General features: G+C 39.4%; 1 protein-coding gene and 1 long non-coding RNA gene across 2 annotated transcripts in view; one reads left to right on the top strand and one right to left on the bottom strand.

The window, feature by feature from the left end:
• Positions 1 to 1324, bottom strand: part of LOC108424873 (dynein heavy chain 9, axonemal) — a 167439-nt gene extending 166115 nt beyond the window's left edge. Inside the window, exon 1 of the mRNA XM_017693145.2 lies at positions 961 to 1324. Within this exon, the coding sequence (XP_017548634.2) occupies positions 961 to 1317 (357 nt within the window). The 5' untranslated portion in view covers positions 1318 to 1324. The remainder of the gene's footprint in view (positions 1 to 960) is intronic.
• Positions 1325 to 1550: 226 nt separating this feature from the next.
• Positions 1551 to 8340, top strand: LOC108424874. The gene is made up of 4 exons (XR_001857660.2): positions 1551 to 1722; positions 2755 to 2811; positions 3264 to 3596; positions 6956 to 8340. It is a non-coding gene; the product is annotated as an uncharacterized LOC108424874 (long non-coding RNA).
• Positions 8341 to 17417: the final 9077 nt, after the last annotated feature.

A 17417-nucleotide genomic window follows, 5' to 3' on the forward strand; every position in this document is an offset into this window, starting at 1 on the left:
CTGAGAATAGTCCACCAACCAAAAATATCCAGCCAACAGCATCCTATGACCACTGATAAAGTACTTCAGAATGACCAACATAAACTGTGCAGCAACAGATGAAAGGCTACAAAGTGGACCAACAAGGTAGGTATGTCTAATAGAGCGGACAACGAGTGGACAGTGTTTAAAAACTGCAGCAGCACTGCTGTGTATGACCTGAGAATGCTGAGAATGATCCACCCCCAAATAATACCTGCTCTGGGTTCTGACCACTGAAGGACAGGGTGAAAGGGGGCTAATAAAGTATACAGGGAAACAGATGGACTACAGTCTATAATTGTAGAACTACAAAGTGCACATATATGGTAAGTGGAAATGATACAAAGGAGGTGGTTTTAATGTCATGACAGGTGAATATACACACTTTGTACAGTGAATGGTATACAGTTCACTATAAACAATGTGCTGCACCTACATTGTAAGTACATATAGATGCGAATTGGCCCCCTTTGTCCAGTGGTCAGGACCACCATTGGATTGCTTGGGTGGTCATCACAGCAGTGAAACTTACATAGCCTAGTTAACATATTTTTGAATGGTTTTCTTAGATTCAGGTGCTGAAAGTGGCCCCTCGGTAGTGGAATCGTGCAGTCAGTGATCCGCCTTTACGCACTGTGAACGTCTGAGTAGCGCCATTGTGAGCTTACCTGACCAATCAGAGCTCATTATAATACAACGACACCTAAAGTACACACGGAAGTAAAGCTACTAAAGTGAAAAAGTAAAATGCCTACACTGTCTAAAACAGCTTCACCTTTGTATGAACTTTAATATCCTGTTAGAATACGTAGGTTAAACGCACAAAAAGTAAGTGAACTTTGAAGTAAGTGAACTTAGAAGTAGCGTACAAAGCGCCAACCATACGTAAACTGCGTAAAAGACTCTGCAGCGCTCAAAGCCAACGCTAGTTAACGTTACCTCTTCCACAAAGGCGGAGAACTGCTCCAGAGCGGAGCTGGACATGTCTCCGTGCAGTACGTTAGCCCTCATTGTGTCCGAGGAGAGAGCGGTTTGGCTCCGTTTGATGAAATAAACCGCTTTGTTCTTCGAAGCCCCGGCAAAGCCTGAAGCGGGTATCAGCTGACCGGCGGCGCTCAGAGACACCACGAGGGTCGTGTGGTCAGGTTTATCCAAGAAGTCCTGGATCACTTGTTTGTGCTCCTCCACCGCCAGGCATTTCTGCCAGCGGTCAGACTTGAGCTTCATGGTTTTGAGGACATATTCTTCTAAAAACCCGAGCCGTTTATCAGCCGCTGGAGACTCGTCCTCTTCCATGTTTGTGTCTTTTCTCTGGACTGGCAGCTCTGGTCACTGAGCAGTGTGAAGTTGTTACTGACCCATTGTCCTCACTCGCCTCCATAGTAACCCAGTGTTTGCATTAATGGACATGTTGCTCTGGGCGCTGAAGCTGGCCATTCTTCTCACACGTGGACGAGCACAACATTGCTTGGTTACTGTGTTTGACTCTTTTTTTGACCTCTTGGAGTCTCTTTCTCATGTTAGCGTAATTACATCTCCACTACTGACAGACTGCAGCCTAGCTGGCAGGACTGGAAGGCTACTGCAACTTGTGGGGTCACATGCTGACCATGCAAATAGGCCTAAGCCTGAGTTAATGAAACATAGACCCCCATCCATGTTTACACAGGCAAGGTGTGCTCTGAAAGCCCTTTCCGCCAGGTAGGGGAGAGAAAACAACGGCAAGTCAAAATACTGACTTAGTATCTCGAAATAATTCCATATTTTCTTAAAATATTGACTTAGTATCTTGAAATTATGGCTTATTTTGTACAAATAATTCCTTGCTTTCTCAAATGAATTGTATCTCTAAATAATTGTGTTCTTATAATAGTGGCTTATCTTCTCAAAATAATTACCTGGTATTTCAAAATATTACTTTTTACAATAATTACTTCTTAATATAATTGCTTATTTTGTCAAAATATTCAGTCAGTATCTCAAAATAAATACTTAAAGTCTTAATAAAGACTTAATATGTCAAAATAATGACTCATGTTCTCAAAGTGTTGACATTGTGTCTTGAAATTATGACCTTTCTTTTCTACAAGTAGTCTCAGGGTGTTTTGATATAAGGAGATGTTATTGAAATAATGACTTCCTTCTTGACAGAAATGTTGGAATTCATTTTAATGACAAAATGTTTTGTTACTGTCAAAAGAATAACTTGTCTTCTCTAAATATTGACTTAGTATATTGAAAGGATGACTTATTTTCTACAAATAATGTCTCTCAAATTAATTACTTAATATCTTTAAATAATTATGTTCTCAAAATACTGACTTATTTTCACAAAATAATTACTTAGTATCTCAAAGTAATGTCTTATTCTCTTGATATAATTGCTTAGTATCTCAATATAATTACTTATTTTCTCAGAATATACACTCGGTACCTCAGAATAATGACTTCAAATACTGACTTTCTGTCAAAATAATGGCTTATTTTGTTATATTGACACTGTGTCTCAAATTTATGACCTTCTACAAATAATGACTGAGTATCTTGATGTAAGCATATGTTATTGAAATCATGACTTATTTTCTTAAAATATTGACTTTGTATGTTAAAATGATGACTTATATTCTACACATAATGACTTAGTATCTCAAAATAATAACTTGAAAGATTGGCTTAATATATGGAAATAATGATTTTCTTTAAATTTAATAACTCACTGTTTTGAAATTGCAGGTCAAAACTTTGAGAAAGATCAAGAAAGTCAATACAACGGACAATATCCTTCACCTGGTGAGCCTCCATAGTTTGCTGTTACCAGTCCTAGTATTTATTTCGGCTATCCCACCAGGAAACGTACACTCAACAAATATAGTCTGCAATAACTATATGTTGCCATTGGATGGCACTAGAAGTGTGCACAGCATGAAAGCATTGTTCCTAAACACACTGATAAGAGTGCAGTATACTCAACACACTCCTGAGTGCTTTCTGATTTTACATTACGTCTTTGGCCTTATCATATATTTTCCCTTCTGTAAGGTTCTGAATTCTCATAGTGCACTACCAGTCAGGGTGTTCCACTCAATCAAGCAAATGTGAAAAGGATTTTGTTTCCCTGAGCAACATTTATAACACACTTGGCAGAAGAAAACACAAAGTATTTGTTTATATGCCGCTATTGAAATTGGCTTACAAACTGAATTATCAGTAGCATAATGTGAAATGTTTCTCTTTTGTTCCAGTTCAAAGAAGACCGTGACCTCTGGCTAAGCACAGAAGGCCACGGTACGCAGAGAAAGCATGCATGCAGCCCAGAAACCGAGGAGATTCGGGCCTTGGCTTTGAAGATTAGCATGACAGACCAAAGGCAGCCATCGAGGCCGGTCTTTCCATTTCAGAATCAAAGCCACTCTGCCACAATGATAGGAGCGTGCTGTTAGTAACTGCTCGCAGAGAGGCTATCCGGAAGCTTTGGTATGGCTCTCTTGTTGCCTGCATGTCTGTCTCCAGTGTGGGAGATATTTGTGTTGGTTTGGGCTCCAAACATTGCGTAGGAAAGTGATTCACAGACAAAGGTAAATTGATCTGCTTTTAAGGTAAAATATTTGAAATCTTGCTAATTATGGGCTGCTTGATGTGGAGTTTAGATAAGATGATTTGAAATGCAATCAGCCATAGACCTCTATAATGTTTCAGAGTTATATCCCATCTCTCCTCACTTCTTTTAGAGGGTTGCAAACAGTTTTACACGAAGCATTATGTACATCTCCTATGACAACATTACTTGATCTAATTAGGAGCTGATGCCTCTGGCCACACAGCTATGAAAACAAACACAGTCGTCAGTCTGCCTCAGTCTTGAACTTCCATTTGCACATTTTAGGAGGCAGCTGTAGCCCCCAAACTGTATTGTTAGGTCCAAACATCTGCTTCTCTGTTCTGCTTTGTAGCTGTAGTCCATATTTTCAATGGAAATTGTACAGAGAAAGAAGCTACGTATTAATGTGTCCAACTCACTGCAAACAAAAATAAATACATTCTCTCTGTATTTTCCGTTCTGCATACACAACTGGAGGCAAGACGCCAGACCGCCTCAACCCACAACAGTGCATTGAGTGATATATAGTTTTTATTACGTTTTCTGGTAGCCTTTGATTTACCATCAGAAAAATGCTAGATTGCAGTCACCCATTACCATGTTGTTTTTTGTTTGACATTTTTAAAGTTCTAGCTCTGTTTTGCCATGCCTATTTCTGGGATAAAACATAAGACAGTATAATATTATCAGATAATATAACCCTCAGTCAACTTCCCAATGATCCTCAGCTTCCCTATAGCCCCCAGTCAGCCAGGAATGGTTTAAGAAAAAATCTAATTTACATACTTTTATGCCAGATGTATTCATTTAGACAAGAAATGTTTGGTGTTCAGATTTTGCTTTTTAGCTTTAGCTGCAAGGAGGTATGAGGCGAATATTGCTGATAAAATACTGTAAGTCAATAGTCACCCAAATCACTAACCCTGTAAATACAACTTTCAACCCACTCAAACTGCATTAAGGTCTTTATTAAGGTTCTGCAGACTTGCTGGTGTGGCCATAAAAAGGAACAGCTCTTCACAGCTGAACGCTACATTTGGGTGTCTATTGACGACTAGTGTTTGTTAGCGGCATTAGCATTGTGGTTCCAGTTGTTATTACATTTTCTGGTAGTCTACGTTTCAGTCACCCATTACCACATTGATTTCATTTGACAGTTTCAAAGATGTGGCTCTGTTTTGCAATGTCTATTTTTGGAGACAGCGGGGCATAATTTTAGGATACTTCTGGCCTACTACACTAGCTCGAGCACAAGTCACAATGGCCTTCTTTCACAAAAGCATAGACAAAACAAAGCAACAGCCCACTCAAAATAATGCAAATAGCCCACTCAGCCCATTTCAAACAAATGAGCAAAGAGCGATTTAGACTCATTGTTTACCAAAATCATTTAGTCTTAAATAAATAAGTGTGCCTGCTGTCGTTTGTTCCTCTTAATTTATTACATGTTTTATTTTGGTATTAAAATTGTTCATGGCTGACCTCACGAGGCATCAGCGTAGATTTTCATTTGTTTGCTGTAATTCAAGCCAGATTTGTTGCATTTATATAGTTGCCTCTAAGTAGACTCAGTATTCCCCATGGCACTATAGATAGCAGTTTTGTTTCAAGATCGGACAGATATTTGAACAGCTTGCATGGAGAGTCTCAGATGATGAAGATCCCTGATTTCCCCTCTCAGCTCAGCAAGAGTGTGAATTTGGAATAGCAAGCTTAACGGAATTAAGGTATTATCTCTGTACAAATGACAGCTGATCAAATACAGGGCCATTTACCATTTGTAACCAATGGAGGGGGCTAAAACAACACCTCCACGATAAAAACGTTCAAGGAATAACAGATTGGCCTGGCTGGACGTGTGTTCTAGACTTGGCCTTCTGGGAGCTTTTCACATACACACGGCTCACATTTATGCATCCTTCTCACTGCTGTGAACACTCTTGGCTCTGACATTTATGACACTGAACAATTCATTTGCATGGAAATGAAAATTTAATTCCTTCAACAAAAAGAGGTTGTTTTTTACTCTATTAGTTTGCGTAAGTGTAATTGCTAACATAACTGACCTCAAATTCCTCAACAACTCAGTCTTGAATGAAACAACACACTGTCTGCCATATTGAATTAACACAGGTCTGATTGCATGGTTAAGTTTCCATGGGGAGGTCAAATATAATTGTGTAGAGTATGTATAAGTAGGAATGTGATCTGTTAAACAGCTCATTTGGAAAGGCATTTTATGTGGTATTGACCGTCAGACAGTATAATAGTTGCTAATTGAAAGCACTCAATCAGCTTCCCTGATCTCCCTGAAGTAGTGTGCATTTTTGGAGGTATTGTTTTAGTGTTGAGTTCTGTTTATGTAAACTGTTGTAAATGAATAGTTTGGCAAAAAAAAATGTACATACATTTTTTACACAAGTTTTCCTTCTTTAGTGACAAGGAGCCATGAGGCTAATGTTGCAGGCAAACACTATACGTCAATAGTCCCCCAAATGTTTTCCATGAATAAATCCCCAGAAACCTATTTTCATCCATTCAAACTACATCCAGTCTTTGTTACTTGGCTTGTTGATGTGGTTTGGGACTCACATAATTAAAAAAAAACTTCTCACTACTGACATGCAGGTGTAGGGCCACCACTATTTCTGCTTGCAGTTTCTGTTTCTTGTTGTACATAACTGTTAATGTTGAATTTTTGGACTGAAGATATGTTTATAAATAAAAACAACAGCATTTTGGCTTAATACCTGTTGTCTAAAGTGGCTGGGCCAGCGTTCAGTTTGCTGGTGAAAATTGGTCTGTTTTTTATAGCTCACAGTAAGACATATAATAGTGTCCTTCATCACAATGACAAGTCTGCTTGTCCTTATTGAAGACGAGGATGCAGTTTGTGCAGGTCCAGAGAGGTTTTGGGGATGTATTTACAGAAAAGATTGACTATTGACTTCTATTGTTTGTTACCAATGCTAGTTCCAGCTCCAACTAAAAAAGCTAAATTGTGATACTAAACATGTCTTGGCTGAGTGACTACATCTGTGGTAATCGGACAATTGCATGCAATTGCAAGACACTTTTTGTTTTAATAAAGAGTATTGAGGGCAAAATTGTAATTTGTAAACTTTGTAACTATAATCTTTGACCTCAAAATGACTTGATTTGGTTGTAATCATTCAGGTTTTTTAAATCTCCCCCTGTATTTCCTGCCGTGATGCATATTTACACCCCTAGTTGAAATTCTTTTTCTTCATGAACGTGAATGTTTGTCATTGTTTGGGCTGAGCTATTTGGCGTGACGTCGTCGCATCTAACTCAGTCTCTCCCTCTCTCTCTCAGCACAGGACATCTCGGCCTCCTCACTGGCAACTAGAAAAGCAGCCCTGCTGAGTGAGACTTGCCGTAATGGCTTTTGTTTCCATGTCCGTGCTACAGCATGTCAGGGCTATTTCTGGCCCAGCCGTCCTCTGCAGGGGCTCGACACGTTTGGCCAGCGCAGGAGGAGGAGGGGGCAGAGCGCAGACACTGCCAGCATGAGAACGCCTGATAAAATGCTTGGAGGAAGTCAGCGCTGTTTATCTGAGCCCTGGCATGGCTGCTCTGGCCGTTGAAATATGTAGCATGGCAAATAGCCGCAAATAGTTGCGAGCTCTGCGGCGTGCTATCTTAACGGGCTCCTTTTAAACACATGTGCAGGGCCCTGGAACATTGGTGGTTTCGAGCGCTCCGGGCCATGACTGGACAATTTTCATACTTTCACGCTTTGGTGAATGGCCAAGACCAACAAGCTGGAGCAGGGCTCACTCCGAAACAGGATATTGGGTTAGAAATGGCCGTCTTGGGACCCTCAATATGACATAAATAACAGATTTACTTTACACATTCACTGATCTAATGGAATCCCTTGCAGATTTCACACACATAAAACCTTTCACTAAATCTCATGATTCTTGAATAGAGTTGAGCATTTTTGCTCAAGGTGCACCTTAAAAACGCTGCCCTGAAAGTGAGTACAGCGGCATGGAAGTTGAAGCTGTCACATGCTGTTTGGAAAATTTGAATAAATGGCCTGCACTTCTAATCACTGACAGGTAATACAAAAAATCTGAAATTCATTTTGCCACCAAGACTAACAGTGAACTTATGACAAGCCTGAATGGCTTAATAGGCTGAAGTCACTGCTCCACCTGGGCCAGTCAGGCCTGAAACATTGCTCACTGATAACTGGGTTTGACTTGAGACATGATGTAACGCCCACTGATAAAACAAAGACCCTGGCCTGCTGGATGGAGCAGGAGATTAAAAACAAAAGGCCTTAGCGTCACAGCGCAGGGTTTGACCACTCACAGGTACTGGTATCCTACAATTCAAACCTTCTTTCAAATTCCGCCAGCGTTATGTCAATGGAAGTACGGCAGAGAAACTTTATTTGATTCTAAATGAGGGCCAGTCTTGTGTGAACAAATGCCCACCTTGTGCCAGTTGGCAGAAAGGAAATGTTTTACAAGATATTGGCACTTACAGAACATGAACTATTTTTCTTGGCAAAAAAGCCTCCTCTAATTTTAACCATGCCCATCTCCAATATTGTAGTCAATTTCATTTCCTGTAATAGACTGTGCTTGAGGCCAAAATGTGCCATTAGTTTCTGCAGTGTCTATAAAGACAAACGTTCTACAGAGGAGTTATCAGAGCTTTTTCATCATTATTGCACCCATTATTGAAACTGCAAACAATTAACTCAAATGGTTTGTTTATGAGGACCCAAAATGCTTTATGGATCAACTTCGCATTCATTATAACAAAAAAATTGTTCAAATGTCAAGTCAAGATAAATAGAATGAAAAATGACTGAGTGTGTCAGCCTTGAGAGGAAGTTGGAAATGTATAAATGAATGCCACAAAAAACAATGCGTGATCTATACTGGCCAATCTCAAATGCAGAAATGTTTCGATTGTGTGGAAACGTGGGAGGAATGCAGCATTTCATATGTAGGAGCACTTCATGTAGAGTCTCAGCTTGCCCCAGTTTAGTCTGGACAAGAGGCCCGTTGGGTTTCAACTCGCTGTGACACCTTACCTGTAATATATGAGCGTAATTGACATATGCATTACCTAAGCCATGGAGTGGACTTGAAGCAGTGGGGCTGATGTTTTTACTCCCTGAACTCCTTTAACAGCCATGTAATCAGGCCCAATTAGAGCTCAATTAAAGGGAGGAATTTGCTCATGAGGTCACCATGAAGAACATTCCTGGACCCATCCCAGTTTAAGGTTTTATAAATCAATTCTGGATCTATAACAGAGATCTCTGCTTGGACTGAGTGCAAGGCTCAGAAGCTTTCTTCAGACTATCCTGAGAGGTAAAATGAGGGCCAGATAGAGGTGAAGCTGTGGTGTATATGTGTAGGCTGTTTCTGAATCTCAATCTGTCTGAAAAGATGTTTAGATGGAGGTTTCAGTGGGGAGGAGCTATCCTAAAGGAATGATTTAACCAAATTTGCTAATAGAGTTAAGAATGAATGGATGGTAGTATTCCCCAATTAGCTTTGAGATGTCAAGTCATTCAAGAGTGGTTTAATCTGAAATGTGCAGTTTTAGAAAACAATCTTAGGGTGGGTTCATTAGAGCAAGTGAGAACATTGCCATCCAAACTCTGGTGCGCATCAGATAATGAACGAGGTCTCCCCCTGAGCAGATCTGTGTTGGTTCATTTTAAAACAAACTTTAATGCAGTTCGTTTGAAGTATGAACACAATACAGACCAAAGATTTCTAAACGGACCAAAAACAGAATGGATCGTCATCTCCTCTCTCCATAAAAGTTCTGGATTGGAGGTCATAAAATGGATGGTTTTGGTTTTAAAACAAGGCTGGGGCTTATTTGAAGCCATTATAAAGTACTAGATGTATACATTTGACTACACACAGAAATTATGTATTAAGGCACCAAGGTTGTTAGACAGGTTTTCACCCTGCTTTTCATCATGCAATACCATGGAAACACAGGTAATCTCACTGAATCACAATGGTTATTACTCTAATATTGCAAGACAGAAAAACAAGACATAAATAAAACCAACATGCTTAGATAAAACAGAACAGCATGATTCAGAAAGTTCAGTTGACGTTTTCAAAGTTATTGTATATCATAAAATATGTCCAATCACAGCTGTGACTTTTTACTTGTAATGCTTTTGTCTACATCTTTTGGTTGGATGTTAACCCATTAAAATCCCAGGCTTATGACACATTAAGACTAATTATTCAGTAACTACACAGACTTCAGTGCAAAGTGGTTGTGCTACTCTTTATAAAAGGTTATAAAAGTGTACAAAAAAGGCCCATGGGCAGGCCCTGGACATGTAAGAGGTTAAACATGTTAGCGTGTGTCACGATTGGCCCCTCCCAGTCCTCTGTTTTGTTATGGTCTTGGTCTTGTCTATGTGCTTTCTTTGTTTTGATTCTTCCCTGTCCAGCCCCCTTCGTTCTAGACTCCGACCTTGATTGTTCTCACCTGTGTTTACCACCTGTGTCTTGTTAACCCTGTGTTTTTCTCTAGTTGTTTGCTGGTCTTTGTAGTATATTGTGTGTAGGGTATTGTATGGTATTGTATGTATCTTCTGGCCTCCATTGTTTGTCCTAGTCTCTGTTTTTGTGTTTAGTCTGTATTCCTTTTTTTATGTCTGTCCCTCTATCTCTACGTGTTGGCTCTTTGATCCTGGACTGTTTTAACCACGAGTATGGATTTGCCCATAATAAATCTCGTTTTTCTCAGCATATGTGTCACATAATTGCTCCCCGGCGTCACAGCGTAATGTTTCATGTGTCATGTATCATTTCCTGCTTTGTTCCCAACAGGGGGAACCAAATTACAAGTATAAACACACCCTTAGATTTTCTTTACACTGGTGGTTGTAGGAACCAGGAGTTGCCATGTCTACAATACGAATATGGCCATTTTATTTTCTACCCAAAGCCACCAGTGAACCAACAAGAACTTGAGTTTTTATATGTAAAATTAATGATGGTAAAACAACAGTAAAAGTGAAGCCTGTTGCTAGTCAGTTGCTATGGTGTTGCTAGTCGGTTGCTACGGCATGAGGGGTATATACTGAGGGTATATAGAGGGTTGCCAAGTGCTTGTTAGTTGTTAAAAATGAATGGGAGTCTATGTGAGGAACGAAGGAAGAAAAAATGACACATAGAGGAGTGCAGGTCAGTGTGACTGTGGATTAGAGCTTGGAGACTTGCTCTGAGTGAGTACATGCAGTTTGGTAGCTGTCAGGCAAAGATTAATGGGGTAAATATGGGAGAAATGAGGGATGAGGAAAAAAAGGATAAAGAAGTTAAGTGCGGGTCAGAACAACATTGTATTTGTGCTTAGGGGCCTGCCCTGAGATAGTATATGCAAAACTATGTATTTTGGCTGAGTAGAAGTACAGTAGATGGGTGTGCCACATTTGCACCCCATTCATTCCTATGGGAAAAAAAAACATAATTTCAAAACACTATACAAGCACACCAGTCCCAATCAGAACGAACATTCCAGAGTTGAAATGGAGTTATTATCTCGTATCTCGTGAACTGCAGCAGTCAGTTAAACAGAAATTACACAGAAAATTTGAAAAATCTGTGGAATTCCTCTTTAAGGCCAGGACACAGTTAAAAGATCTTAGGAGTGCAGAAATTTAATGCTTATTCCAGTTTGCTCAAAGTGTCCTAGTTCTGATCTGATGTTGCTCATTTTGCTGATTGCTAGAGGCCTTTAGCACATTTGTGTGCTAAAGACAACAGTTAATTTATTTTCCAATCTGTGCTTGTCTGTATGCTGTTCTTACCGGGTGCAATGAGACAGCATTGAGATTTCCTGTAAAAGCAACACGATTCATCATGTTGGGGCAACACTAGATTACTGTATGCAGGCCTTTAGGAAAGACTCTGACAAAATGACAAACTGCATCCCAACTACAGTTTTTGGAAAATGTGACCATAGTTAGCTGAATGAGCATAAGAGCAGACCTCCTTTCTTTCAAAAAGCCACAGAAGAAGAGACCCTTGCAGTCAGTCGTGTTTCAAACTGGGAACTTAATCATTGTAACCCTTTAAACTTAAACTTAAAGGGCATGTATGTTGACCTGCATGTCACTTTCATTATTTACATAACTTTAGATTTGACCCATATTTCAAACTGATATGTACAGGTGACTCTGGGCTACTGCGCTAAGATCTTCTTCTTCTTCTTCTTTCGGCTGCTCCCTTTAGGGGTCGCCACAGCGGATCATCTGCCTCCATCTTGCCCTATCCACTGCCTCCTCTACTTTTACACCATCTCCATGTCCACCTTCACTACATCCCTAAACCTTCTCTGAGGTCTACCTCTTCTCCTTCTACCCGGCAGCTCCATCTCCAACATTCTTTGACCAATATATCCACTATTCCTCCTCAACACATGTCCAAACCATCTCAACCTGGCCTCTCTGGCTTTATCTCCAAACTGCTCCACCTTCACTGTCCCTCTGAAGGTGGAGGTGGAGGCTACTGTGCTAAGATAAATGCATTTAATTCATTTTACTGTGTTAATAGTCCTGCAGAAATAAATGTTAGATTTCTTTCTAAAGGTATTCCAAGCAGATGTTGTCCCAGTCTTATAAATTCTCATGTGTCAACATCAGCATGTGCAGATATGTGCATTGGAAAATCATATCACTGCTTTCAGAACAAAACCTTGTATCTCCAAAAAGATCATTTACATGAGAAGGAAAAAACTTACTTTACTTTTGATGTAAGTCAATGGAACCAAACATTTTTCCAAGTAATTGTAGGCCATTTCCTTTAGTCTGTTCATCATGGCAAAACTGAAGATACAAGGTTTTGTTCCGAAAGCAGCAATATACACTCACCGGCCACTTAACTAGGTACACCATGCTAGTAAAAGGTTGGACCCCCTTTTGTCTTCAGAACTGCTTTAATTCTTCGTGGCGCACTTTCAACAAGGTGTTGGAAACAGTCCTCAGAGATTTTGTTTTGTTATTTGAGTTACTGCTGCATTTCTTTCATTTCGAACCAGTCTGCCCAGTCTCCTCTGACCTCTCACATCAACAAGGCATTTTTCGTCCAGACAAATGACCGCTCACTGGGTATTTCCTCTTTTTCTGATCATTCTCTGTAAACCCTAGAGATGGTTGTGTGTGAAAATCCCAGTAGATCAGCAGTTTCTGAAATACTCAGACCAGCCCGTCTGGCACCAACAACCACGCCACGTTCAAAGTCACTTAAATCCCCTTTCTTCCCCATTCTGATGCTCGGCCTGCACTTCAGCAAGTTGTCTTGACCACCTCTACATGCCTAAATGCATTGAGTTGCGGCCATGTGATTGGCTGATTAGCTATTTGTGTTAACAAGCAATTGAACCTAATAAAGTGAACTGAACAAGCAACTGTACCTAATAAAGTGGCTGGTGAGTACATATCAGCATCAGCCTACAATTCCTGTGTCAATGCATCTCTTATTTAAAGAGAAAAAACACAGGAACCAGGACATACAGTGCCTTGCGAAAGTGTTCAACCCCCGTAAAAGTTATTAGATTCATGTGGATTGCAAATGACAGATTGATATTTTGCTGATATAAAGTTAGCTCCAAAAATATATGGACAGTGCCACAATCTTCATGATTTGGGCTCTACATAGCATCACATTGGATTTGAAATGAAACAACTGAGATACAACTGAAGTGTAGACTTTCAGGTTTAATTCAAGGTGCTGAACAAAAATATCCTATGAAACGTTTAGGAATTGCAACCATTTTTCTACAAAGCCTCCACATTTCAGGGGCTCAAAAGTAGTTGGACAAATTAACTTTACCATAAATAAAATGTTAATTTTTAATACTTTGTTGAGAATCCTTTGCAGGCAATGACTGCCTGAAGTCTGGAACACATGGACATCTCCAAACGCTGGGTTTCCTCCTTTGTGATGCTTTGCCAGGCCTTTACTGCACCTGTCTTCAGTTGTTGCTTGTTTGTGGGTCTTTCTAGTTTAAGTTTTGTCTTAAGCGAGTGAAATGCATGCTTGAACGGGTTGAGATCTGGTGATTGACTCGGCTATTGCAGAATATTCCACTTCTTTGCCTTAAAATACTCCTGGGTTGCTTTCGCAGTATGTTTCGTGTCATTGTTCATCTGTACTGTGAAGCGACGTCCAATCAACCCTGTATCCCTGTACACTTCAGAATTCATCCAGCTGCTTCTGTCTTTTGTCACATCACCAATAAACACTAATGACCCAGTGCCATCGGAAGCCATGCATGCTCATGCCATCACACTGCCTCCACCATGTTTTACAGAGGATGTGGGGTGTTTTGGATCATGAACCATTCCAAGCCTTCTCCATACCTCCATCTCCAGCCTTCTCTTCTTCCCATCATTCTGGTACAGGTTGATCTTAGTTTCATCTACCCAAAGAATGCTGTTCCAGATTTGAGCTGGCTTCTTTAGGTGTTTTTTGTCTATTCTGACCTTTTTATTTTTGAGGCTGATTAATGGTTTGCACCTTGTAGTGAACCTTTTTTGAGTTCCCGAGCTCACTAGTGCGCTCTTTTTTCCCAAAATGTGACAAACTGTTGATTTGACTGTTGACTCCTAACATTTCCACTATCTCTCTGATGGATTTCTTCTTTTTTTCAGCCTAATGATGGTCTGTTTCACTTCCGTTGAGAGCTCCTTTGACCACATGTTGTGGGTTCACAGCAACAGCTTTCAAATGCAAATGGCACACCTGGAATCAACTCCAGACCTTTTATCTGCTTAATTGATGATGGATTCGCGAGGGAATAGCCCATGCAGCCCATGAAATAGCTTTTGAGATAATTGTCCGATTACCTTTAGTCCCTTGAACAAAAGGCAGCTACATATGAAACAGCTGTAATTCCTAAACCCTTCCTCCAATTAGGATGGGAATACCCTCAAATTAAAGCAGAGAGTCTGCACTTTAAGCCCATGGTGATTATACAACTGTATCTTGAGTATGTTTTGGTAAACTGCTAAAATGCCAAAACTTGTGTCACTGTCCAAATATTTCTGTATTTTATTTTAAAAGACTGACCTTCAAAATTAAATCAGAGATAAGATATTTTAATTCTGTGACAAAAAAAAACTTTAAAACTGCTGTTTGCGTAAGTAACCCCTGTGCTGTGGAAGCTCCAAGTTTACGCAGACAAGAGATGTTGACACAATTGGCTAACAATTGGGCCTTGCTTGTGAATCATTAAAAAAGTTCACCTTCAAAAGACACCATTAACTCAAGTACCATTAGTCAGACTGTGAATCTGAAGGAAAGCTGTGAGAATGAAGAACAAAGAGCATTCTAAGGAAATTAGAGCTAGTTTTAGACATGCATAGGAAAGGCAAAGACTACAAAGCAATATCCATGTGCGTGGATATCCCAGTGAGCACTATTTGGATCAATCATGAGGAAATGGAAGCTGCCTTGATAAGAGTGTCCCTCAAAACCCAGTCAGAGAAATACAGGGACTTTTGAGGGAAGCCAGGTTTTCAGATTCTCTACAAAAGGTTTGTTTCACAAATGCTTTATTGTCATCACAGCAACGGCTAACAGTGGAATCATCTGGGCATTGGGAGTATTAGTCACAGGCCTGTCATTTAAACAGGATACTGCGTTAGAATTCATGGGTGTTTGGTTTTAGGATTCTGAAGCGTGAAAAGCAGGCTCTGCATTCGCACAATACAGTGCAGCTGAGACACACACAGATTATCACTAATGTCTGTGTCAGCTGATTGCCCAAAAATACTGGCAGCCCAGTTCAACAATGACAGCAATGATGGCACTGAAAGGAAAACCGTAAAAATGTTTCTATGACTTTTAATATTACTGCTGCTGCTGTGATTAGCTGCCATAATGAAGAGTAACTGTGAAAGTAATAAAAGCTACAAGTGATCATTCTAGTTAAAAGTGAGATTACCCATGAAATTGCCTGAAAACCCCACTGACCTGATTTTATTAACACATGCACACACAGCCCCATCACCACAATACGTAGTGATGAAGCAACTCATTAATTCATGATAAATTATTGAGCTGTTATATCATAGGCACTGCCTGAGCATTACAGCTAATAGGCCGAGCTCAAAGTTTAGCGTTTTCTATTTTAGTATTTCTCTGATGTCCACTTACAAATATTGTGTTGTTTTATCCCCCAGATATCATAATTAGTTTTTATGTTACCAGTTTTTAGCGTCTATAGTGTTGTTCTAGCTGATTTTCTAATTAACCTTTTTTAGCCCTTCAGGATTGTATGTATACTGTAAAAATTACTCTGTAAATTTACAGTAACTTACTGGCAGCAGTTGACATTTTCAGTAATACATGTTTACAGCACTCATTCTGTTTTATTTGTTTACAGTAATCACATACTGTACTGTATTTTTACAGTACAAAAACTATATTTACATTTACATTTACAGCATTTAGCAGACGCTCTTATCCAGAGCGACTTACAAGAAGTGCTTTGTCAATCTAGAGAAAGTATCTTTGCTAGTTACCAATAGCTTAGAGAAAAAGACAGTCCTGGGCTCAGATACTGCTAGAAACAAAATGTCACTGCAGACACCAAGAGAAAAAGAAACACAGTTGAACGCAGAACTCTGTGCCATTCAATGCAATACAATAACAATAAGTATATGTTTTAGACTATATATTGACAGCAGTATATAGCAGTAATCAGCAGGAGTGCGGGATGTGGGAGCGTTGAGGGGGTGTTGTAGTGCCCCCTGATTTCAGATCTGCAACTGCCAAAAATAGTAACAATAATAACAATAATTACACAGCATTCTGAACTTTTCAATAATTCGAGTGAAGATTCATGTGCGCTTGCTTTACAGAGGAGTTAGTACTGTTTCATTTTTATTTGTACATTTTCAAAATCAGTAGCCAGTAAACAGTAGCCATGCGCTGTTTAACACTGTGTTTTCATTAGACAGTCAAATAACTCCCTTCCGCAATGATTAGGAGCTTGAAGGCTCGTTACTAAAACACACCCAGGTTGCGAGCGAATGAGTTTGTAGATATAGAGGCCTGTTTTAAACCCTAAAGTGGCCTAATACTGGCTGTTTTCAAACTTTAAAAAAATCATCTCACTTGACATTTCATAATTTGTTTTATGTCCCACTTATCATGCATTCTCACCACATGACTACTGCGACACAGTCGTTTACTGCAATCTGATTGGCCACCACTTAATGAATTTGCATAAAGTTAATCCAGCATGAGAGAGCAGAATAAGGATGTACGTTAGGAGTCTGTCAGTTATATATTGTAATCTCTCACCTCATTATATTGCAATATGACACATTCTGTTTGATGTAAACTATCAACAAAAAAAAAATTTGAATGATGTCACAGCACATATATGCTGCTTAAAAAAAGCACCCCAACTAAAAAACACCTTACAGCATCCCTGGTCATCAACATAATGAATATAGTATATATTCATATGAATGAATATAGTATATATTCAAATGAATGACTATAGTATATATTACTGAATATAGTATATGCACATCTTAGGAAATGACAGGAGTGTTAAAACTGTTGTTAAAATGCATCTTAAATACGTTTCACAGTGTCAGAATATTGAACAAAATAATCAGTTGTTTCATTTCAGTTTTTCAAAAATACAAACACCTATTCCTTCAAAAGCTAGCAGGTCCCACTAATAATACCCACAGTTAAGCTTGAAGGATTTACTGAAAAGCTGCAATAATTAAAGTAAAAATTCCAAAACA

Source organism: Pygocentrus nattereri, chromosome 13 (genome assembly GCF_015220715.1).
Source record: "Pygocentrus nattereri isolate fPygNat1 chromosome 13, fPygNat1.pri, whole genome shotgun sequence".
Taxonomy (NCBI): domain Eukaryota; kingdom Metazoa; phylum Chordata; class Actinopteri; order Characiformes; family Serrasalmidae; genus Pygocentrus; species Pygocentrus nattereri.